The sequence below is a fragment of the Bombyx mandarina genome, chromosome 01 (assembly GCF_030267445.1).
Source record: "Bombyx mandarina strain Sakado chromosome 01, ASM3026744v2".
NCBI lineage: Eukaryota > Metazoa > Arthropoda > Insecta > Lepidoptera > Bombycidae > Bombyx > Bombyx mandarina.
This window is the reverse complement of record NC_143208.1, coordinates 2,005,598-2,031,962: the sequence shown is the minus strand read 5'-3', so window position 1 is coordinate 2,031,962 and position 26,365 is coordinate 2,005,598. Positions and strand designations below refer to the sequence as shown.

The 26,365-nt window shown below is 36.9% G+C and overlaps 2 protein-coding genes across 8 annotated transcripts in view; one reads left to right on the top strand and one right to left on the bottom strand.

The window, feature by feature from the left end:
- Positions 1 to 4,990, bottom strand: part of LOC114246617 (uncharacterized) — a 114,874-nt gene extending 109,884 nt beyond the window's left edge. Inside the window, exon 1 of the mRNA XM_089740483.1 lies at positions 4,959 to 4,990. The gene's annotated coding sequence lies outside the window, so the exon portion shown is untranslated. The remainder of the gene's footprint in view (positions 1 to 4,958) is intronic.
- The window catches only part of LOC114246477 (glucose transporter type 1), a 168,983-nt gene that overhangs the window by 104,241 nt on the left and 38,377 nt on the right, over positions 1 to 26,365 (top strand). For 6 of the 7 annotated variants that reach the window (XM_089740397.1, XM_089740391.1, XM_089740402.1 and 3 more), the window contains exons 4-5: positions 20,834 to 20,891; positions 24,077 to 24,178. In XM_089740397.1, coding sequence (XP_089596523.1) covers positions 24,091 to 24,178 — 88 coding nt within the window. In that variant the 5' untranslated portion in view covers positions 20,834 to 20,891; positions 24,077 to 24,090. Of the gene's footprint in view, positions 1 to 13,480; positions 13,804 to 20,833; positions 20,892 to 24,076; positions 24,179 to 26,365 lie in introns of those variants that run through there. The other variant, XM_028179018.2, reaches the window with a different exon arrangement.

Sequence of the window (26,365 nt, the reverse complement as noted above, 5' to 3'; positions counted from 1 at the left end):
GGTTATATTAAAATTTTTCAGTATGTTAAAAATTTGAATTGGCGCGTAACCGCAACGATGCAACGCAATAACTGCAACACGGTCTTCTTTAAGCGTCCACTCCATATTTAAAAATGAGTAAAACTCTAAAAGTATACATTTTTATTTTCATGAACAATTCGAAATTCGAATTCAATAAACTTTTTTGTGGCCAGCATTCTAAAAGAAAAGTTTTTACTGTGTGACAATACTTATGACCTGACTAGTTATAAACGTAAAATCCCATCATATATTTATTTTTGTATTAATTGATATCATTACTTTTTTTTTATTGTGTTTGAACTTTTAATATCTACTACGAAAATCTTTTAATCGCTTATCGTCGATTTTTGCAGCATTCGTTTTTAATGAAACACTTTGTTTCATTAAAATAGAATCAAGGAAAATTTATCGCGTAGTAAAATCAAATTAAAGAAGGCAATAATTATAAAATACATGGCTGTACGATTTGCTACTTTTAAACGAATAATAAAGATTTAATATAAGACGCGTATTGTCATCACATTGTATAGATACGTGTACGCGTGTTAACAAAGCAAACTTTGTTGCCTTCCAACATTGTTGCAACAGTCATGTTACGGCGAAAGAATATTAATTTCGTTCTTCAACATAAAGTGAACCCACAAAGTTTGGTCCGTATATATCTACATATAAATAATGTATAAACCTACATCTCTTTGTGTACCGTGTAACAGTAATGCGTCAAAATAATTATGTTTTTGGAACGAAGTTCCTTAGGGGATGATGCGGAGGGGTATTCTAACCGGGAAAAAACGTCCGTAACGTAAGATTTTTATTTTTTTACATAACACAGTGTCAATTAGGTAGCATTTATAATTTCAAATCGAGGTACATGTTTCCATTTCATGGCGTACTTTTTGTAAATTGTTATGTCGTTTCAAGGCAATTTTAAATCTAATGTTGGTAAGATTGTGCCCAATAGCATCGAGGAGAGTGTCGATAAGTAACTCATTTATAAGGAAATTTCTAGACAATTTGCGAGTTAATTAAACTCTGAATTGACTAAAGTTGCTGACCCGCTGCTCGGGCTTGAAATATTTATAAAAACGATCATGTATTTATCAAGTGGAATTTGTATGTAATGTTATTATATAATATAAAAATAGATAGATTATGTTTTGTTAATTCGTGATTAATGCGTTCGCGCATGGCTCATCAAATGCTGTTTTTTTATGATTGAGGGTTTACTGGTGGCCCGGAGGCTTTTCCAGTTTCACCAGGACAGGTGGGCGAGCAAAGGCTCCAAGCGCCTCCAAGGGAGACCTAACAACTCAAGCGTAGCTGCTTCTATCGAATGCTATTCTAGTGGTTGTTGGCACTTCAAGTTGCGCGATAGAAATAATGGATAAATGATGTCATAGTTTTACCAGCTTGTGTAAAAATGCGACAAAACATTTCGACTATACATATATGTGAAAAAAACACAAACTTTATGAAAGATTTAACACAATATACCTATTTATCTATACACAAATTATAAGTCTTCACCGATCACCTTAGTTTTGCCTTTATTTCAGTATTATATATCAGTATTAAATCAAAAGTAATGTGGGACGCCCCGGGGGGTGGTGCGATGGTGGGGCGACCCGAAGACTGGGCTCAGTGGCTTGAATTGGCCTATGTCGAGTAGTGGACGAGAGTAGGCTGATGATGATGATGACAAAATTAACCTAAACTAAATTTGGAGCGAAAGGTACTGAGAAAAATACTAGGACCAGTTCAGAAAGAGGACGGTTCTTGGCACGTCCGGAAAAACAAGGATGTGGAGAGGCTTTTTGGTGAGCCTAATATTCTGGGGGAGATTAAGGCACGGAGGCTTGGACGGCTCGGGCATGTAGTGCGTATGGAGCAGGATCGGGCTGTGAAACGGGTAACGCGGGTGTACTGGAGGGGCGCCGCCCCGTACCGAGGCCCAAGTACCGCTGACCTGACGTTGTGGAAGGAAATTTACGTGAGCTCCAAGTGTCAGACTGGCAAGGTGTTGCGCAGCGCCGGGACGAATGGAAAAGTTTATTGTCGGAGGCCAAGACCCAATTCGGGGTCATAGCGCCAGCGCAGTAGTAGTAGTAAATTTGGAGTAAACAGATCCAAAAATAAATTTATTTAAGATCGAGTGTAATATACATTCATTAAAATTTGTTCGGTAACCAGGTCAAGTGTGTTAAAGCAAATGAAAATTACATCCTAAACGCATCGGCAAACGATGCCGTGAACCTACAAACTTGTTTATTGCTTGCCACGGTTAATTAGTTTCTGTGGCGGGAGCCAGATAGATACCTACTGCGCCTAAGCTTTTGTAAGATTCTCGCTGTCATCCGTACCACTTTTCATGTTGTTTTCCCTGAATCAAAGAGCTGCTTATTAAGTCGAGTATTGACATGAAGTAGCGTATTCATTTGCCGTCGTCAACACGTACAAAAAAATGAATCGAAATTGAATTAATCAAAACAGGATTATCATTGAAAGTTTCGCCTCAGCCATAAAAAACGTTGTTACGACATAAAACTCGAAAGGCTAACAGCATAAATATGAGTCATAAATCTGATCCAGTAGTGAATATTGGCTTTATGCGGACTCGAAACTGCAGAGTATTAAACTCGAAATCCGAGAGCTGAGAGATAAGCTGACGTCGGGTTGCAGGATCGCCAAAGGCACCAGAAATGAAAATGACAAATCAGATTTGACATAAAATATTACATAATAAGATTCTAAATTTAACTTCGCCTTCACGTACAAAGGCGGACAAATATGCTTTTCTTTTTATTATGACGACAAATAGAAACACCCACAACACATATTTTGTTATGATATAAATTAGTATAGTCCATTGTTAATCGAAAAAAGCAAAAAACAACCTACAATGGGTCTCACAATAACACTACACATACAAAAAAGTTTATCCTTACCTTTAATTGTGCTATTTCAATGAAAGGCTTTCATTTCATTGGTGTTTACCAAAACAGGGTTCCTTCTTAGAAATGTCAAAAGTTAAGTCACATCTACGTACATTATTGAGGCCGCTAGTGAAAGATCCCTAAATCCAAATGGGTATCATTCGTTCGAATGGACATAGGCAAAGATGAAAGGTTAAACATATTTACATTATAAACATTATATGAACTTAAATAACAAATAAATAAAAAGAATCCTTCTAATCTTTGGATCAGGATTACGGCATCGTCAAGTCAACGGACACTTCTTCACGGAATGAAGAGTCGATAAGCGAGCGAGCTTCTTCTAGATAACATGTATCCACCGACAGCGTCAAGAGGCTACTCAACGACACTCTCCACTATAAGCAACAAGTCGCCTACAAGAACGAAATTAAAACAGAGCATCGTTCTTGTCACTTACAAATACACGTAAAAACTTAATAATTATAATCCTGTTATCGAAAAATAAGACACGTGCCTTTTTGTTTTTTCCTACGTAAACTAAGAGCCTTGAGAGGCTATTTCAGCGTAACCTTAACTAGTAGGTGAGCTCACGGGGCTCAAACCAGACGACGTTGCTAACACGAACCCTAGTAAGAGCCGTGCTTCGCAGAATCTACCACTGGATCTGAAACGCGACCCACTGAGAAGATCCGGCGAGAAACTCAGTGGGCTATGTCTGAGGGTTAAACGCGCCCTGAGATCCACCCGCGACACTAATTAAACGGAAATAACAATAGGCAATCACTATTGATGATTCGTCAATGTTTTGTGCAAACGTTCGCTGTATAATCCAGTCATGATTGAGTACCGGCGTGGGGGTAATTACTTGCTGTATTTGGACGGCTAACCAGCCATCGCTCAGTGTTACTGATCTCATTACGTATTATGTTATGTCAGCGTAAAGAACGGGCAATATCAAACGTCCATTCAAATGATCATACGAGTAATGTCAAATTTACATTCAAATAGTCGCGCTATACTAATGTTTCAAGGGATCATCACACACAAACGTTGCGTTCGTAATACTGAAAACAACTTTATGATAAATAGATTCAGCTCGATGTAGGTAAAAGTATCTTAGAACTTTAAACGAGCTATTCTTGTATATAAATATATATATATAATCTGAATCTCGGAAACGGCTCCAACGATTTTCATAAAATTTTGTATACAGGGGATTTCCGATCTAGCTACGATTTATTTTCAGAAAATGTTATTTTATTCGTATTTTCAATAATCAACTTTATCGATAATTTCGATTTTTTCTTTAAATAACCAGTTCATATTTTTTTATTATTCTGTCAGTAAGATCGAAGAATATTATTCATATTTCATCATTTTATCAATATTTAATTCGTATTTAAATATAATTTCTAAAAAATACAATTTATCAAAAAAACAAAATACATTATCTAGTGACATATTATACTAGATAATATTTTGTACTGATGTATATTTAATAATTAATTTAAATAGCATTGACTGAGCTTAGAATGTTACTTGAATTCCGTATGCTAATAATGTCTAACATCTTGTAGGTTCGTTAGTGATCAGGTTCGCCGCTATCGCGTCGGTGGGATGACCGAAACGATTCCGCTGGCGCGCCTTTGCCTATTCTAAAATTCATTGTCCCTCCGACGTCAACACAATTTGTTTGCAAATTGCATTCACATCCACAACATTATTGAATTTTACATGTTCCGATCTATTTTTGAATACGGTTCGGTCGCGCTCTGACAACATCTACACTATCTTTTGACTTAAGAAACGTTCCACTTTTATATTTGTAAACCAAATCATGTTTACCTTTGAAACCTAAAGCAATTTTAAGTGTCCAAAGCGAATTTCGTAGTAGTCCAAAAAAGGAATAGCTTTTAAACAAAAAAAAATTAATGAATATTAATGTATGTGAATGGATAAAGAATTAACATCAATAACGTGTCTTAGATGTTTAGAACTTACATGATTATTTTGCCGCCAGATGCGTTTTCAATCTGGAACAAAAAATGACATTAGAAATATTTTTATTATTAGGGAGAATGTGAATATTTTCGAGTATATAAAGCTTTTGATAAATAATTTCGAAAATCGACAAAGTTTTTAGCCGGTCAGATAATTAAAGAAGTAATGTCGACTGAACGGCCTAAATATCTGGGCTGTCATTTAAAAAAAATAACGCACGTTGTTGCCAAGTTTTCATCAATGATTAACGTATAACGGCTTTGAATTTGGCCGGCGTGTGTAAGAAAGTGTTGCCAGTACTTGCCCGGCGCAGTGCAATCAGGAGACTGGCACAAATCCAGCCGAGGGATATAGTGTCAGCTGGACGGTATTTACTTAAGTGTTTCTGAAGTTTCTAAGTACTATAAGGTATTAAGTTTTCATAAAAAATATATACATAAAGTATTTAGTAAAAGTCTGAAAATAAGTTATGATAAGCACAAACTAATCGAAAACCAACAAATTGAGACACAGACATTGTTTATTTTTTTTAGCTAAATGGAACACTGGCACTTCATTAAACTTTACTTATAAGTCAGTGCCAGACTGCTCGAAATAAATCTCAAACAAAAACTTTAAGATTAAAACAGTTTGAAAACAAACAGTGTTGAAAGACAAGAAAGTTTTCTAGAAGAATTCCGTTTAAAAGAACACTTGAATTCAGTAAGTTTTGATTTCAAATAAACAAGACAGGAGAATGTTCTTTTAGACTTGCAGTAGCTTTGCTGGGATTTCCTTGTGAGTTCAAATTAAGGCAATTAAAGGCAAAAAAATTAAGGCATTTAAAATGAATTAATCATGTTAACCGACATAGCCCGAAGGATTGGGAGGTTGAAGTGGCAGTGGGCAGGGCACATTGCTTGTAGAATAGATGGTCGAAAAGTTATCGAGTGACGACCACGTACTGGGAGACAGCCTGGGTAGATCTCCCACGAGAACCGTGACCTGTGAAGGTCGCAGGAATCCGCTGTATGCAGGCAGGGGGAGGCTTATAAGCAGCAGTGAATGCCTGTAGGATGAAAGATAGAAAATATATAGACTTGCATAACTATTGGAAGAGTTCTGATAGAACTCTCAATTTTGGTCGATGCTATTATTTTTTAGTGCTTGTTCCTTTCACAGGATAGTTTTGGCCGTATGAGAATCATAAAAATATAGATTACAGTTTTTTTTGTGATAGTGACCACTCAATAAACGTTTTCTCCGAATATGGCTGGCCGAAGACATAACAAATATTACTATGACGGTTTAATCTTGTGTTACGTTATTATATTTCCGACGTTCCAAATATATACTTTATGTGGTCGATTAAGTAATTATTCGTCGACATTTGAATAATGCTCTAACCACATATTTTATTTTTCTATGAATAAGATTTCTACAATTTTTAATTTTGTTTCACACAAAACTAATAATAATAATCTTAAAGTATCTTGAAGTCTGGCAGTTTGTTTGACTTGGATTTTCAACATCACTATACAAGTTACGATCCCAGGTGTTTATAAGCGCCAACCATTTTCCTTATTAAACCTAGGCTGTTTTTTATTTTTATTTTCTTTAACTTGTGTGTATTCAACTTTAAACAATTCAAGCTTTAGCTAATACATGGCAGCAAAGATTACACTTTTACGACTAGTTCTCGCATACACTACACCACTCACAGGAATCTTAAAGGTCTTGACGTACAACATTGTAAAGTATTCCATGAAGGAGGGACCATCTTAGAACTGAGCTCATATAAGCGCAGCGGAAGTAACTAGCACTATAAAGTGCACTACAACAAAATCTCCACGAGATTAAACGCGCTACGGAATCTTCACTTGGAGACCGCAACATTGTACAATAATAATATAGTTTTTAATCCGGCATTATGAATACTGAGTTCATTCGACTCAGTAATTGATATATTCGTAAATGTAACAGTGTTCTGAGTCCGCATGTGAATTAGCCAGTATGGTTTATATGTAGTTTGCTATATTGCTAGCTTTTGAAATTTTAAGGTTACAGAGACATGAGTCCTACGCACAGGCAAGACGGAACGTTTGCGCCTTCTCATTATGTTAAAGAGCGATGGGGGGCAGAAGGTAATTCCTCTGCACTAGGCCTACCGAGACACATGAGACACATTTGAAGTCGTCGTGGTCTAAAGGATAAGGCGTCCGGTGTATTCGTATGTAGCGATGCACCGGTGTTCGAATCCCGCAGCCTGGTACCAATTTTTCTAATGAAATACGTACTTAACAAATGTTCACGGTTGACTTCCACGGTGAAGGAATAACATCGTGTAATAAAAATCAAACCCGCAAAAATTATAATTTGCGTAATTACTGGTGGTAGGACCTCTTGTGAGTCCACACGGGTAGGTACCACCTCCCTGCCTATTTCAGCCGTGAAGCAGTAATGCGTTTCGGTTTGAAGGGCGGGGCAGCCGTTGTAACTGTACTGAGACCTTAGAACTTGTATCTCAAGATGCGTGGCGCATTTACGTTGTAAATGTCTATGGGCTTCAGTAATCACTTAACACCAGGTGGGCTGTGAGCTCGTCCACTCATCTAAGCAATAAAAAAAAAAAGATATTGCCATTGGACAAGCACGGAAAGGCGACCGAAGAGTCATTTAATGGATCCAACTCCCACCCATCTCCATTACGTGAGTTATCTGGTGACTCAAGTACCCGACCAAAACAGCACAAGTCCCATCGGTAAATTTGAATTTATTGCAAAGTATGAATGCGGACCCTCTGATTCAATTCATACCATCTACTTTTAAAAGAAACAAGTGAACGAAATATAATTCCAACTTGTGTTTATTTACAAACACTCATAAAGAATAATTCATGAAATAAATATTAAAACGAAAATTTTATGATTGAGTTTATTTGGAAAGGCCGTCAAATGTTTTGAAGCTAATAATAACAAATAGCTTCAGTATGTTTTGAAGTGACGATAATGCCGCGATGGTTTTCTATTTCATATTCTGTCTGTTGGAGAACGCTTCATTAATAGTTAACAAATTCGGAATTTAGTAATATTGTAATATAAGGGATTAAAGTATGAAATTGCCGATTTGTACTGAAAAATTGAAAATAGTTTTTTTTCTTTCATTTAACATATTTATTTAATAAAAATATCTACCATTATTATCTATTCATTGCCGCTATCTAATAGGAATAGTCATTTATGCCTTTGCAATAGAACTCTGGTGATCTAGATTCTACAAACTGTGTGCATTTTGCACTGCCTCTTGGGATGAAAACTTTATCACCTAGAAAATTGTCCGAATCACGAAAAAAATGGTAGTTGGTTGGAGCAAAGTCTAGCGAATACGAAAGGTGACGAATGATTTCTAATTGTAGTTATTGCTTGACTAAATCGGAGAAAACTGTAGTGAATAACACCATTCTAAGACCACCAAACAGTTACCATTATCTTTTTATTGGTAAGCTTTGCTTTAGGACACTGTTGCGGCGTTTGACCTGGAGTCAGCCATTGCATTTTTCGCTGACGGTTATTGTAAAGAATACACTTTCATGTCACACAATCATGTTTCAATCACATGTCACAATTGGATCCAATATTCCTTCATTTCTGTATCGATTCAACAAGGCAACACAAGTTTCAACACGCGTTTCTTTCTGCATCAGTCAAATCTTGATCTTTTTTCAATTTTTTTTTATTGTATTCATTTGACGCAAATGAGTCAATATTGTTGGTAAGGTAACGTTCAACCATGTCTCTAATTCCTGGGTAATTTGGCTCGGATCGGATTCCACCATCTCTTTCAATTCATTGCTATTCACATGTGTGGGCGGTTTACCACGTGGTTCGTTCTTCAAATGAAAATTTCTATCACGAAAGCGTTTAAGCCAAAATCGCATGTTGCGTTCATCAGCAGTCCCCTCTCCAAACGCAACATTAATATTGCCAGCTGTTTTTGCAGCGTTAGTTCCGCGTCGGAACTCGTATTCAAAAATCACTTGAATTTTCGAAGTATCCATCTTTCTTATCTAAGCTGAATGAAAAAAACAAGTGAAAGTCGATAATCGAATGTTGCACATTTTTCAAAATCAAACCATGAAGGCTATATGTCAATTCGAAGTACCTATTACAATGAAACTGTAATTTTATACTTTAATCCCTATTATTTACGCGCCACAAAAACACTCGGATTATTAGGACTCCTATTACTGCAAAATATTGAAACTATTTTTTTTTGCATAGGTACAGAAAAGCGGATGTGCTCACAAACCATTAGTTTTTGCTTTAAATTTCGAGCTCCAAATATATGAACTTGCTAACACAATACGACAAGTAACTTATGTCATGACACAATTAGGTTTCTTTTTTACAAATCACACACAAAAGAAGCGTGAAATTCAGTATCAAACTAGTTTTAAAGAGCATAAGAAGATAAGTTATAAAAATAATGCATATATAAATAGCGCATTGTACTCTGAGCAGAACATCTCGATTCACCCGTGGGATGCCGGAGCCAACCGCCAGTAATTGTTAGAAGCATTGAGTCTCCATAGACAACAATTTATTATTTTTCTTCGAAGCACTTTTATGTTTTAATATTGTTATTTTTCATTCATTAATCACCTAAGTTTCCAAAAGGTTCATTTTAGACATGGTAATGTTTTTAGAATCCAAATGTTGATATTTTATTATTCAGCTCGTGCATACTTGAGTCGCACCTGTTGGGATCTTTTGGTTAGTCAATTTTTTGTCTACATATCAAACTTTAGTAATACTATATATACTACATAGTATACTACTATATAATATATAGTATTGCATAGTATAATGTATTATATAGTACCACTATGTAGTATTGTTTTATGAAGTTATTTCTCTGACCTTACCTTCATTACTGATACCGTATCCATTATGGTTGTATCGAACTACAACATTATGCTATGATTTAGTCAAATAAGAAGAAAGAGTCTTTCACTTTTTAAGAAAAACAACAATCCTGGTGAACAGCCTTTTGACGTCGCATACGAGATTGATACTCGCTTCACGTCCGAGACGAAATTGCAGTCTAACAGCCTCAAGCGCACTCGTTTTATGCAATTTTCTTTAATATCGCCCGGGAAATCTAGTAAATATTTCCTCTCACAACAAAGACACTTCGAACAAAAATATACTGCTCCATTTAAAACTTTCTAAACGTGACCGTTTGAACGTTAAATCAAATATTAATCATGAGTGGCTTGAATATCAAATGAGCTTCGCATTCGTTTGGAGAACCTTTAATGATAAACGGTGTGATTTTTTATATTATCTATACTATATTGTATCATATACTATACTAATTTAATTATACTATATATTATATTATGCATGTGACTAGGAGATATATGAAAATGGTAGTGAAAGGTAGAGGGAAAAGAAGTCGACCGAAGAAGTCTTGGATGGAGTGTGTGAATGACGATATGAGAGAGAGAGAGAGGAGTGAGTATTGAGGTAACGGCTGATAGAAAAATAAGATTTAATTATATTATCATATAAATAGAATATACTTAACTATAATATTATTAATATAAAAAATATTATTGTTATTGAGTTTCAATCAACACACGCAAATAAACAACAAAAAATTATAATGAACTAGCTTTTTGCCCGCGACTTCGTCCGCGTGGAATAGTTACTTTGGCATAACGCTAAATTTTACCCGCGACTTAACTTACAGTACTCAGGATTGGAACTTCATTACTGAACCGGTAGATGGCGTTGAAGAAGCCAGATTTTGAGATTTTTTGACAAACAATTTTTTAATTTTTCGTAAAAAATAATGTTTTTTTTTTAATAAAAAGTATCCTATGTTACTTCTAATACCTCCAAGAATAAGTGTACAAAGTTTCATGATGATCGGTTGAGTAGTTTTCTAAGCAAAATATAATTTTTGCGGGTTTAATTTATATTACACGACGTTATTCCTTCACCGAGCAATGGCGGTATAACCATACACACCCGTCAGGACAACCTATACGGAAGAGGCGTCAGAAACCTTGGGGATCAAATACCCCCTAAAATGCTGGTGCAGAAGGCAACGGGAAACCACTGCACTAATTTCCCACGAGAGTCATGAGCAGGTCGTATCCGACTGACGCATGACCACGACTACTCTGTCAAGAGTGTACGAATAGGAAGAAGAATTCCTTCACCGTGTAATTATTTCGTGAACATAGAAATGAACATAAAACTTAAGAATAAGTACCTACGTATTTCATTAGAAAAATTGGTATTTGACTACTAGATTCGAACAAATTACCAACGTGATGTACCGTTAACGAAAAGAAATTAATTCACTTTTGTTAGAGTTATCAAGAAAACTCTTTTCTTCTCAGGTCCTTAAAACTAGCGTCCTGTTGCTAAATTGAAATCGAAAATCGCGTAACACGATCCATTAATGGTATTCACGCTCGCAAATATATTTAACATCTTTCGAAACCATTATAAATTGACCCATGTTTTCATAAGCCACCGTAATTTTAAAGTCCCGCCACAAGCTATTAGTCGAACAGCCGCAGCTCGTTATTGAAGGATTATATTCGGGAGCACATTGTACTTCGTTCACAAAATTTTTCAAATTTTTCGGCAGTAACAAACGAAGCTAACACGCGTCCCTCCTTTGAACAGATGTTCCGGACATTTGCGAACACGAATGTTTTATTATGACCAATAGGCCATCGGCACTGGGTGTAACGAATGCGATTTACGTTTTTTATTGATAATAAAGTTTTGCCAACGCTAAACAATAACTACATTAATTTTTTTTTAACATATTCGTTCGGACGCGAGGAGAATTCGTATCAAGTGTAACTACTCTGCGGAGGTTCATTTTCTAAAAGAAAATAACAAAATCGGTCATTACCTATGCAAGCAAAGTGTTCACGCGGCCCGCTCACCCACTCCTTCAGATTATCCGATCCCGCTTCTGCAGTAGGCCATCGGAGAACCGTGTTACGTGAGAAATGTCGATCTTCACGCCGATTTTAAATTTAGAACCGATACGAAGTACCTTAAGGCAGCGTCAGAACACTACTTAGATAAAGAGGCGCGACACAGGGCAACCAAAATCCCTCGTCGCCCTAAGCATGTCTTGTCGGATCCCCCGGATCTGCTCTCGGTGCTTTTAGGCTTGCCTAGCACCGGTCACCGTCTCGTCGAACTCATCGATTACGAGAGACAAAAGATCGACGTGAGAACTAACCCATAGACACAGCCTACTGAGTTTGTCACCCAATCTTCTCAATGAGACGCAATTCCGATCAATTGGTAGATTGTGCGAACCAGCCCATACCAGCCAGTGCGTAGCTGGTATAGCCCTTTAGGATACCAGGGAATAGGGAGGGAAATAAAGATACAATATTTCTAAGTAATCACCTACCTGACACGAGTTCACGATTGACTTTCAAGATCAATGTCGTGTTTTAAGACGACAATAAAAATCATCTATTTCTACAATGCGCTTATGAGACAATCGACTTGTTTTCTCATTGATGTTCCTGAAAAATCTTTAATGGCACCATAATGCGTTCTTAGGTTATTTCCATCAGGCCAAAGTGAACTACAGCAATAATTACGTATTACAATTAAAAAAAATATTCAATGACTTTTTTCTTTGTGCAATTAATATTTCCAGTGAAGCAATAATTTCTGCTAACTGCACGCTTCTACGAATTCGTAGGCGTTCTACGAAAGCTGCTCAATTACAATAACAATGAAACTAGGACTCATTTTCATATTTATTTTTGTTACCTCATTATTTTATCTGTTACTTATGGCAACTAGCTTTATATATAGCTTTATATGATTGCGTAGATGAGTGAATGTGCTAATAAACACCCACGTGGCGTTAAGTGGCACTACCCTTTTTGAAACAAGAGTTTGGGGTCACAATTGTAATGTAAAACGGCTCATACTGACAATTCACTGGTGGTAGGTACGAGGTTTTATGATCGTGCCTATTTATGGCGCGAAACAGTTAGGCGTTCCGGCCTGAAGGACATGACAATCGTGGCATTACTTAAATGGTATATTATCGAAGATTTCTTGATGTAAAATAATTTTCTGGTCAGAAATTGAGAACTGAAACAGAAAATGTGTAAACTTTCGGCTTAATTTCAATATGTTATTTAATCCGAACCAGTTTTAATACAAAAAAAAAGTATACATGTATAACATACAATCGAATGCTTTAAAATTTTCATTTCAAGAGGCAACAAACTATCGGAAAGCGTTTGTAATTTTAGATACCTAAAGTCTGTATAACATCAGTATGACCCTTTGGAGTCTCGCTGATGACGTCACAATGACGCTTTTGAGCGAGACATTTAATTAACAACCCTAATACGACTCACGTTCATAAAATAACAGCGTTATTCAAGTATAAAGATAAATGACATTTTATAGGGATCGTAAAGGTCAGATGGAAAAAGCTTCGATAAAAATCGGCCGTCGAAATAGCTGACGTTCGGTTGATAGCCCCTACCACGGGCACGGGACATTTGTAGTTCGGCCCGTACTACGTTTGCAGTTGCAGTCGAACGAAGGACGCATGCGCGGGATCAGACGCTCCTCCTACAGACCTGCACTTGCCAACGCCGCCCTTACGCGACAAGACGTACCGCTCGCGGCTACGGGCAATCCGCGAGATCGTGATCCGGTAGCGCGACTGGTTCCGTACAATACACGTCAACACTCCAGAGATATTTTTTTTTTTTCAAAAGCACTTTTCGAATTCTTAAATTAAATACAAGTTTCTTCTTCGTTCCTGTCACTGACTGATGGTTGAACAGGTAAGATATTGAATATGGTTTTAATATTTGTAAATAGTTTTAGTTTTTAAAATATGAAGCTATTATTAAAATGTTAACATTGACAAAATAAAAAAATTAAATTAAGTAAATGGTTAATATTTAAAAAACTAAATAAACTAGTCTAGAAAAGTTTATTTAAAAACTATTAATAAATTATACATAAAAATTGTGAGTAAATCGTGTAATATAATGTGAAATTACTATCAACTATCTCACAATGTTTACAATTACCAAATAAATTTAGGTACAATAAAATATGATGATCCAAAATAAATTTCTCACATATTTTCACACGAAATCACTGTTACAAGTGAACTTTAATTATAAACTTAATCCCTATTATAATAAGGGTTAAGTATGCAGAAATCAAATAATTGGTGTTTAGTCCGTGGAATATGTAAGATAAGCGAACGACCTAATTTCACCTGATTCCTCGCAAGGTACGTTATCTCCGCTGACGGCGCGCTCAGACGTAAAACAAAGTATATTATATGCTTAACATATTTATTGGCTGTAATTCGTATTGTACTCGCTACTCTCGCACGAGATGTACTGGTGGTAGGACATCTTGTGAGTCCGCACGGGTAACCCTGCCTATTTCTGCGGTGAAGCAGTAACGCGTTTCGGTTCGAAGGGTGGGGCAGCCGTTGTAACTATACTTGAGACCTTAGAACTTACATCTCAAGGTGGGTGGCGCATTTACGTTGTAGACGTCTATGGGCTCCAGTAACCACTTAACACCAGGTGGGCTGTGAGCTCGTCCGTCCATCTAAGCAATAAAAAAAAAGAATAGAAAATTGTATAGTAAAATACTCAGCGTAGTTACCATTCAAAGCGGAACACGTGACTGCATTTTATCAGAAATAGACGGACTTGCAATACGCCCTAACTTTGAAAACTAAACATTTTGAGTCCAAAAATTTGTCGTTGCACTGTCAAAACTGAGACCTTACAACTCATGTCTCAAGGTGGGTGGCCGTATTTACGTTGTAGATGTCTACGGGCTCCGGTAACCATTTAACACCAAGTGGGCCTTGAACTCGTCCACACATTAAAGCAATAAAAAATTAAAAAAATACTTTTAGCAGCCATTACTGCCAAGAACTCTTAAAGCCGATTTGAGATTTTCGCGCAAAGACGGACTCTGGAACTGCCTTATCGTACTCCTAATTACTTTTTTACATAGACATCGTCAAAGGAGTCGCAATTAAGTTAACTTAAAAACTTAGGAGCTTGCTACAAATGAATCCAAAGCAATTTGCGCCGAGATTCGCCGCATGTTTCGCGGAGAGGATAATGACGCTGTCATTCTTACGTGAAGCGACCGTTAAAATTATAGACTTCCAATGGCCTTTTTTTTTACAATGAATTCAACTAGGTACATTTTAAATGCTTTTTGTTTAAAATTTGACCGTATCGTTATCAAAGTTCACAGGAGCACCCACCCGCTAGGCAAATCTGAAGGTTTCCTGAAGAACCTTGATCGGTCCTGCCTTTTCGGAGTACATTGAATTCAATCTGTTTAATACTTTTCATTCAATTTAAAGTAGAAAATGTTTTAGGTATATTCAAGTCTTCTTTCAACTGTGTTGAATTATAATATCAAAATTTAAAAAGCTGTCACATCAAAGTCTCAATTGAACTGAAATAATCTTGTCAATCGAACTGAAATAATCCTCTGTATTAAAATTGCAATATCTGTACAATAAAAAAAACATAACAATTGAATTCCTAATTACTTATATCTTATGTCTCAATGATTTACCAAATAGGTATTAGATAAGTTTCAATGACCTCTTCTTCTCCGTAAAGCCCGAATGACACTTTGTTCACATTCTGAGAGCTTAATCGTTAGTTAATTCCGACGTTACAACTCTAACTTATCGAACATCGATTACCTATATGTAACCGAAAATATAACCTTCATACATAGAAATGTCACGATTTAAAAAAAAAAACAAGTTTATGTATGCTAAATAAAACTCGCCTATAATAATTTATAAGGGCATTAACTTTTTAAAAAGTTTACGCTTCGAGTTTTTATCTATGGGTTGCGGTAACTACATAACACCAGTCGATCCGTTATGCAATAAAAAATAATTCACGAGTATCTTGCTTTCTGGTTTAAAATAAATTTTAAGTTTTAGGTAGTTCTGCAATTCCTACTGTTACATCCCTAGCCCGTATAGATATAAATGCTTATAAAACACCTACCCATCATAAAGCATCTTATGATGGCTTCATAAGAACATATTAGTCTTAGTTCGGGTCAAAATCATCGAAATGCGAAGTTTACCGGTTTTCCTCACTATTTCCAGTTCATTCATCCAAACTGTTTCGTAGTATTAAATAATTATTTTTTTTTAAAAGAGTTCGGCCATTTCACTTCTAACAGCACGTAAAAACTTTTGATATATTTGACATTGGTGTGTACTTAGTTTTTGTTTCGATATATATATTAAAATACATACAACCGGCAGTTCTTCACGAATAGTTTTCACTAAATTTCGTGTATTTTTTTGGTTTCGTGTATGTATATTGCGTATAAACGTAATAACATAATTTAGGTTGATTCCCTTACAAGATCAGTATCAAAAGTTTATAAAAGTTACCTTTTAGTCTTCCTATGTTATTTGTTTACATTAGTACTGCAAAAGAGAATATTCAATACGTTTACTTGAATTGTGTTCCCGTTCTAAAGAGGATTGTTATATAGTTAAGCGGGTTTCGAAGTGGTGACTACAATTTGAACGACCAACCCCGCCCTGAGCGATCTTCTGGCACCGATAATGACTTTGTCCATGATTCAGAGAGGAATAATCCGTTGGATTACTACAGCGCAGATTGCGGAGGCACTGAATGTTGATGGTTTGAGAGCATTTCGCCGTTTAGAGCAACTTAGATACAATTTAACAATCAACTTATAGGCTCCGTAGGATTTTCAGAGAAATGATTTTTAGTGAGCCTTATTGTCCGATCAAATAAAAACCGCGGAGTAGAGCCGTCATTCGAACCAATAGATTCAATGTTTTTTTTTTATGCTTAGATGGGTGGACGAGCTCACAGCCCACCTGGTGTTAAGTGGTTACCGGAGTCCATAGATATCTACAACGTAAATGCGCCGCCCACCTTCAGATATAAGTTCTAAGGTCTCAAGTACAGTTACAACGGTTGCCCCACCCTTCAAACCGAAACGCATAAAATCGAAGCGAAACGACCAAAATTGGTCGAGAACCTTTCTTACGCCTTCGGAGGCAGACGAAGGTACGGCCCGCCTGGTAGAGAATAATCAACGTCACTCACGGACATCATCAAGGCCAGACGTACAGCCAAAACACTAGTAATCACTTGGCGCTCTAACCTCGTAACAACGCTAAGTAGCAAATCAGACACAAGAAAATAGATTTAAAACGGAAAACCCATCAGCAACTACTCTCTCTCAATAACTCTGCTATCTTCCAGTTTCATTATCTGAAGAGAATAATTTAAAGAGCGAAAAAACAATTTAACGTAAGATATTATAAGCTACCTTGAGAATTCAAATGAAGACGCACCAAATACATAAAAAGTAATACAAATCTTTTCAATGGGAGAAACCGTCATAGGTAAATGTTCGATTACATTATTAAGTAATAAATAAAGATGCTACTTTTATTGTTGGTCAAATCGAGCACGAACTTTTTCAATCACCGAACATTCCCCGAGGTCTTCGTGAGTTGAAAACAATTAAAAACCTTTCTCGTTGTTTCATTTCATACTTATTACGTCATACGTTAGTAAAAATGGGTTTCTTTTAGCGAGATTAAACCATAAATCTCTTTAATCACATTAATGCGCATACACAATACAATACAGTGAACACGTTCTCGCTTCATTCCAAAGTCAAAGTACCCGAGAGGCTCAAAGCAACTTATCGTACGGCGCTGCTGTAAATGAAATATGTACACGTGCTACATAGCCCGGACTCGGGGAAATAGTGATAGTGGCCCGGCTTAGACTCAACATAATCTTTAACCCGCCATTCTCGACGTATGACCGATATATTAACTCCATGCCAGTGCTGGCATTGTAATGGCTCAACTTTATCTATTTTCATGGCAGTTCAGTACCGTCCGGAGCTGGATATATCGCTCACATGTTTTTAATTCCAATCTCGACTGCGTCTCCTTCTCTTGCGACACGTCCTCTTATAAAAGCGTATTATAATGATGTGCATAAAAATATATGAAAAAAAATATATATTAATACATGACCTCAAAACTTTTTTTTTCTCAAGATAGCATCAAGCGCGCATTAGAATATCGGCGAAAAGCCCGTGTAGACTAGACGTAGCACCATTACCGCAATCTTCAAAAAATATATTCATCGCGCATTTTTAAGTAAAATCTCAAAAAAACAGGCTCCACTCAACTCCACTTCGAGGTAAAGCGCTTTCGTGTATGCAGATATGCGCAACGAGACGGAGGCCTTACATGAATGTCTATTACCGGACAAAGTGAGAATTACTCGTCGTCTATTTGAAATTCTAAATGGCGTGCAGTCAAGCGCTATACACAATTAAATTACAAGAGCGGATCACTTTATACAGCACAGCGCACCATATACCTTAATAAGTAAAATTGTATAAGCCTTGATACGGAAGTATAATCTTTTTTAATTACGGGACCCTTACATTTTTTCCTGTCATGGGTACCGTAAATACATATCACACAAGTACAGGTAAAGTAAAGTACAGGATAAATGTAATTTAAATTTAGGCCCTCTCGGAACCCGGAACTTCAGTTGTAGCAGTAGCTATCATAAAATGGAAGATATTCAACAACAACCTGAAACGCGCTCTCGATATTTTCAAGATAACCTTGCAAGATACAAGATCCGAACAAGAGCATTAAGACCGACAGTGTACAGCGATCGGTGACAAATATTTTCTAGGTATATTGTTTACCAGACGTGTTGTACTAGATGATGACTAATCTTGACATGACAAGAAAACTAAATTTTATACGCGACTTCATACAAGTCAACAAATGCTTCATTGTTATTAACGTTTGAAATCAGAAGCCGTATTGAAATCTCCCTATCGTTTTTTCGTGCCAACAAACAACCAAGAGACATAAAGACAAAGAGATGATACCATCGTATTATTATCGTTTTTACCATCGCACCGCCCGCCACGGGAGAAGAGTTCATCCATATTACCTAGAACCACTGCGTTCATCTGTAGTGCGTTTCCAGAGATCTTTTTGTCACGCATCTTTGGAATGAACTCCCCTCTACGGTGTTTCCCGAGCGTTATGACATGTCCTTCTTCAAACGAGGCTTGTGGAGAGTACTTAATGATAGGAAGCGGCTTGGCTCGGCCCCTAGTTTTACTGGCCACTCACCACTCACCATCAGGTGGACCGTATGCTCGTCTGCTTACAAACGCAATAAAAAAAAGACCGAAAAAAATTTGGGTAAGGATCTGAGCCTCTGAACGGATATAAGGTTTAAATAAATGTGTTTTCAAGGAACTATGACTGAAGACCTTTATATTGCGAATTCGATCTAGTCTGTTAATATGGGTAGCAACATTCATTCTGTGTTTATCGGCTCTCTAACAATATACGAGTACAGGTGCCAGGAGCTCGGCTATCAAATTTTCACACCTGCCACAATATTAGTGACTCTAGATTTTTTTTCCTACCTATGCTGATAGTCTTGAGAGGCTATTTCAGCGTAACCTCAACTAGTAGGTGAGCCCACGGGGCTCAAACCTGACGACGTTGCTAACACTGGCCCTAGCAAGAACGTGCTTCACAAAATCTACCGCCCGATCCAAAACGCGACCCACTGAGAAGATCCGGCAAGAAACTCAGTGGGAATTTTGTTATATTTTCATTAACAAAGCCGTCAAAGGATCATTACAAATCCAGGGGGTGAAAGGCTATTTGCTTTAAGCAACATTTCGCTTAATACGCGATATTTATCGATGTAATTAAAAGAGCGTTTTATTTGGTATTACCATCAACAGTTCGATGTTTCTAATTTAAATTCAATTACTCACTGCATTCATATAGCTGAATAAGTATTTCTGTTATGATAATTTGCAAATTTTACACTTCAAAAGGTTTTTGTGTAAAGTTTTAAAAATGTCGCTTAAACCAAATAGCTTTTCACCTCTCGAAATTATCTATGTCACGACATTATGGCATTGTACAGGCATTGTCGGATTTCAGTTATTACAAATTTTCAAATTGAATATTCATAAATGTGTCTGGATCTGAACAGGTGCTTACTATATATAAATGTACGCGGACTGTTTTTAAGACAAATTTACTTATTTATATACATGTTTTTTATATTTTAAATTTATTTATAGACCTGAAGCAAAAGGCTAAAAATGATTACAAATGGATCCGTACGCCGGGAGCGAATTTTACCCTTTCACGTGTAAATGAAACATCGCCGTGCATTAAGTTTATTGATGCAAACGAAACTTTCACAATTTATGAAAGAATCGCATCAGTTGTACAAAGACTTTGAACATTTAAGTAGACTAGGGGTCCCCCAGTAGTCGAAATTCGACAATAACTAATTGAAATTATAAGTTTAAACATTATTATAGTTCTATTGTCAAAGACTATTCTTCTATCTATACTTCTATAATCACATATTTGCCAAAACTACACTATAGACAAATAATATTAAAGACAAACAATATTAATCTATTCTCAATTTGACCACAGACTTTAAAAAATAATAAAGAGTATATGTGTTGTGTCAAATACATGGTACTGTGTGTAATGTTTTATTTATTGATTTAATGTACTTTTTAGGCATAATTAAAAAAAAATTAACATTCTACACTCCTCTGTGTTCTCTATAAGTGTGGGAAATTTATACTCCGCCGTTCGCGCAATGTTCTTAAAAAGGAGTACAAAGTTTTTGCTTCACGTATTAATATATAGATTTAATGAATTTAAATTATACACGATTTATTCAATAATGTTCGTATCGTTTGTTACAGGCAGAATGTCGTCGGGTAGACAGCCGTCGGACGTGGTCAAATGACAACTAGAATAAAGGTAGGCCATGCACGCTTAAAATTCATCATTCAGTTTTAAATACATCATTGGATAGATGAGCTCACGGCCGGTCTGCTATTAAGCGGCTACCTGAACTGATAGACAACAGAGCATAACCCTAACATATACCTTGAAACATGAGATAGGGTCTCTTGTGTTTATAACGGATGTCCAAGCTCATACTTGCTCATGCTCAAGCTATAATTTGCTTCATCGCAAAATTTTACAGGATGGTGGAACCTATCTGTTTGACTTTCAAAAAGCTTTGCCACCACTAAGTGCCGGTTGGCGGTCGCAGTATGATTTAATACTCAGAGAACGTTGCTCTATTTTTGGTGTATCCCTCAGATATTTACAGTAAGGTGGTATATCCCTCACACACCCACGAGAGAGCTCCTATTCTAGTCGACACAACTGGATTTCAATTCAATGTTTTAATAATAGTTTCCGGCCTTATAAACATCGCTGCTTCACAACTGAAATAGTCGGAAATTGCCTGCATGTCCCAAGATACCCTTACGACAAGTTATTCGGAATTTATGCACTTTTGTGTTCGATTTTTATTACACGAAATCCTCATTCGAGGAAGATGTTTATTTATTTATTGCACAGATGGGTTTAAGAGCTCACAGCCCACCTGGTCTTAAGCGGTTACTGGAGCCCATAGACATCTATAACGTATATGCCGCCATCCACCTTGAGATATGAGATCTAAGGTCTCAGTATATTTACAACGGATGCCCCACCCTTCAAACCGAAACGCATTAATGCTTCAGGGCTGAAACAGGCAGGGTGGTGGTACCTATCCGTACGGACTCATGGTCCTACGACCAGTAGTAGTAGTACGCGAAAACCTTTTAAAGATGTATTGTCATACACATAGGCACCGGAAACTTCAAAATAAAAAGCTACACGCACTCAATAAAGTATACTGAACTCGGCAATGAAAAAAAAAAACAAATACAAAACACATTAATGTGAATTATACAAACAAAACACTTACTCAACCTTCACTTATCAAAAGTTTGACTTCATTACAGGTCCGTAAGTCATTATCTAACAATTAGATTGCTTACGTTCGAGTGTAATTTCAATGTTATTGAAAAAACAAGCTGTCACTTTACAAGTTTTTTTTTCCTGTTTTCGACTTAATGATAAAACGCACGCTATCCGAAAATTAATTTTAGTGTTCGAACTATTTAAAAAACTAGCTAGTTCGGTAATCGCGTCACACGGTTTAAATATGTACATTTCTTTAAACACTGTAGTTAGAGTGTAAGCAAAGGAATTAGAAATTTACTGGTGGTAGGACCTCTGGTGTGTCTGCACGGGTAGGTACCACCGCCCTGTCTATTTCAGCCGTGAAGCAGTAATGCGTTTTGGTTTGAAGGGCGGGGCAATCGTTGTAACTAAACTGAGACCTTAGAACTCATATAGCGGGTGGCGGCATTTATGTTGTAGATGTCTATGGGCTCCAGTAACCACTTAACACCAGGCGGGCTGTGAGCTCGTCCACCCATATATGCAATAAAAATAAAATAAAAACTTCTAGTTCTTCACGTGAAGTTGCTGCGGTTATTACCAGAGCTCATCTTGTCACATGAAGTCAAATTCTTCATTGCATTGACTGCTAACCAATTAGGTTATCAAGCCGTCCAGAAATAATTGACTATTACAAGCATATACTGTTTATTTAGAATTAGGCCAAAAAGCTATGATTAAATTTATAATAAAATTGCCTACCTATTTTATTTTTTTTCCTACCTATGCTGATAGCCTTGAGAGGCTATTTCAGCGTACCCTAGCTTGTGTAGGTGAGCTCGCGGGGCTCAAACCGGAGAATTGCTAACACCGCCCTAGCAAGAGCAGTGCTTCGCAGAATCTACCACCGGATCGGAAGCGCGACCCACTGAGAAGATCCGGCGAGAAACTCAGTGGGCTGTATGCAGGCGCAGTTTGTATGAATACCCGCATTTTCTCCAAACGATATTTAACTTGAGGCCCCGAATGCTCATAGCTCACACGCATGTTTAGAATACACAAACATTTTACTCAAAACACATACACGCACAACAACTACACATTCGAAAGAAAAAGAAAAACATTGAGAGTCGCCCTAAAACACACATAAAACTAAATTAAAATAAAGCCACTTCGAAGCTTTTGAGAGCAAATTACGACCGTAAACTTGAAAATATGCTACCAATTCATTCTGGTAATATGTCCAGTCGTAATATAAGAACCCTAGTAACAGTCAGTAAGAGTAGCTATTAATTTTCATTCGTGACACATCGGTACCTACAGCGGCGGGCCTGGGGCGGACCGACTGGTAATATTCTTCACTCGTTCCTAAACTAAGTGATGTAAATATGTAGAGGTACATGTAAAATTTACGGGTAACGCGCAACCTTTGGCAACGAAGTTTCCGTATGCATGTAAATTTAAATAGACGTAATTGATCGCTTCCTATCAGGATCCGGAGGAAATCCGTAGATAAGTAGGAGATAGATAAGATGTATTTGGTGGAGACTGTTAAACTATTACGGAAAGGAGCGCCTTTAACATTTTACACGAATGATTGGTGCATACGTAAACCAAACTCGGGATTCCAGATTTAGCTGTTTGGATACCCAGAAACCTATTTCCCAATCGCCACCTCATCTGTTTGCGAAGGGGTCGTAAATGCGACTAAAGGATTCGCTGGGGCCTAAGCAGAAACGTTCTCTGAGTTTTATACCCACATATTATGACTGTTTCCGGTGGTAGGACGCATGGTGAGCTCGGTAACAATTTGTGCGGCCAAGCAGTCCTGCTTCCTAGTTAAAAGAGATGTCCGTTTGTCTTGCCGATCACGATGCAATCTGCCACTCATAGCAATAACTTAACCGGTGGTAGGACCTCTTGTTTGTCCGCACGGGTTGCTACCACCACCCTGCTTATTTCTGCCGTGAAGCAGTAATGAGTTTCGGCTTGAAAGGTGGGGCAGCCGTTATAACTATACTGAGACCTTAGAACTTATATCCCAAGGGGGGTGGCGCATTTACGTTGTAGATATCTATGGGCTACAGTAACCACTTAACACCAGGTGGGCTGTGAGCTCGTCCACCCATCAAGCAATAAAAAAAATAAAAGTTCTTACTGTGAATTTTGCAACTGTATTATTAATCTGAACATTTTTTACGCAGTGTCTGGAGCGCTCATGAGACAGTCGTGTCATCGCCTGCTCGAACATCAGCAAACAGGAGGGGACGAGCCCCCCCTATACTCACCAATCGATCAAATTTCAGGTAAAAAACGTAATCTCATTTTCCACAAGCATTTCCTACGCAGCCCCTGTGCAGCTTAGCGTAATGTGCATACGTCAATTTATTAATAACAAAACTTGTTTCTAGTCGCGTACTATGTGACAACTTCGATTGCTCACGTGTAAATGTGGTCTACAGAAAAATTGTGCTAATATATACTCACATACATTTTTAATTTACGTGATTCTTGTAAGTGTTTCCCATGAGTTGCTAGAAGATACCTACTTTTACCGAAATACAGTAACAAATCTTTATTTGGCGGTTAAAAAAAGCACATTATAAAAATTTAATAGAATTCGGAGGTGACAAAGAAGAATTAATCGTAATAACTAAAATAAAATAAAATCTAAAAAAACATTATTCTGTACGACAAGAGCGCGACACACATTAAAGGTTTGTGCATTTCTTCGGAAGTAGCCGCTCAATCGCTACCCCAGTTTCCACTGAGGCGTGAGCTTGAAGACATTAACATCATAAAATAATCTTATTAAAGTGAAAGCCAACGTTATTCCGGTAACTTTATAATCATTTTCTCGAGAAAAGCGAGAACAGGTGCAAATTAAATGTTCGACAAAATCTTTTTTAATATTTTAAATGCCAAAATGGAGTCTTGTACGCTTTCGCGTCTTACCTAATGAACCGATGGTCGTGATATTTTACGTAGACTTTGCCGGGAGCGCAGAAAAGGACAGAGTACCTTTCAGCCAGCAAAAAAAATATTAACGTGAGTGAAGTCGCCGGTAGAAGCTCGTAAATAATAAAAGTGAGTCGATTGAAAAGCGCTAGACCGTTCGTTTGAAAGGACCGTCGCTTAGGTACGTCCCATTGTGTTCATGTCCTTCTTCTATTTTTGCGGCTTTTCAAAAACGTTTCGAACGTGATTTTCGGGATTTTCGGGACAACTGGTTGTCTCGCGGTCCGTGGTCACTAAAACACTATAGTTGGACATCGTAAAAAAAACAACAACAAAGGATAGCTTTAATAATAAAAGATTTAAAAAAATAACATTACCACACCTCTAGATTAGAGATTAATGTTGAAATTTAGTGAATGTTCCTGTTTATTAATTTAACGTAAATAAAAATCTTGTTCATCGTGTGTTTAGATAACTATTACTTCTTAATATTCTAATTTCTTGAAAACAGCACCTATGCTATGAATTTAAAAGCGCGATTACCTAGTAAATAGGTTTCAAAAATGTGATAACTATGATAATTATACTGAACAAGCGTTATTACAATTAAGATGTATCTAGCTCATCTAACAGTGGTTGGAGGCATTCGCCTTGTGATATATCGGGATTCTGGTAACCACTTAACACTAAGTGGGCCGTGAAATCGATTACCGGTCTTTTCAAAAGAAAATCTAGCTACTTAGAAATTTAAAATAAATCTTTTAATTTTTTGTTCAAGATCGTAATCAGAATTTGTACAGTTAATTAATTTGAGTGTTGAGTTATAATAGTGAAGTTTATGAAATAAAAATCTTAGTGTTAATAAATTAATGTGAAAGCAGTTTAATTACGATTAGTGCATAGCTATATAGCAAGATCAAAAGCACTTTATCTTATTATATATCTTATATACCTTTAAACGAGCAATTCTTGTATATATATAATCTGAATCTCAGAAACGGCTCCAACGATTTTCATAAAATTTAGTATACAGGGGATTTCGGGGGCGATAAATCGATTAAGCTACGATTTATTTTCAGAAAATGTTGTTTTATTCAATAATCAACTCTTCCCGACATCTATTGGCGAATAATAATATTATACTATTTTTCTTAATTGAGGGCAACTAACCGCTTTAAAGACACAACAAGATGGCGTTATCAAAAAAAATCATCTAGTTTATACGAAAATCAAATAGGTACACGAGTGAATATGGAAATTCTATAGTCCACGCTGCACAAATACGCAACGTAAACATTACAAATGAAAACTAATAGTTTGAATAGTTACTGGTAGCGTGCTGTAACTGTTTTTCCTACATATTCGCCGGTAGCCTAAGAGGCTATTCCAGCCACGAGCGGACGGGTAGGTGAGCTCACGAGCTCAACCTGAGAGAATTTGCTAGCACTAGCCCTAGCAAGAGCAGTGCTTCGCAGAATCTACCACCGAATTGGAATCGCGACCCACTGAGAAGACCCGGTGAGAAACTCAGTGGG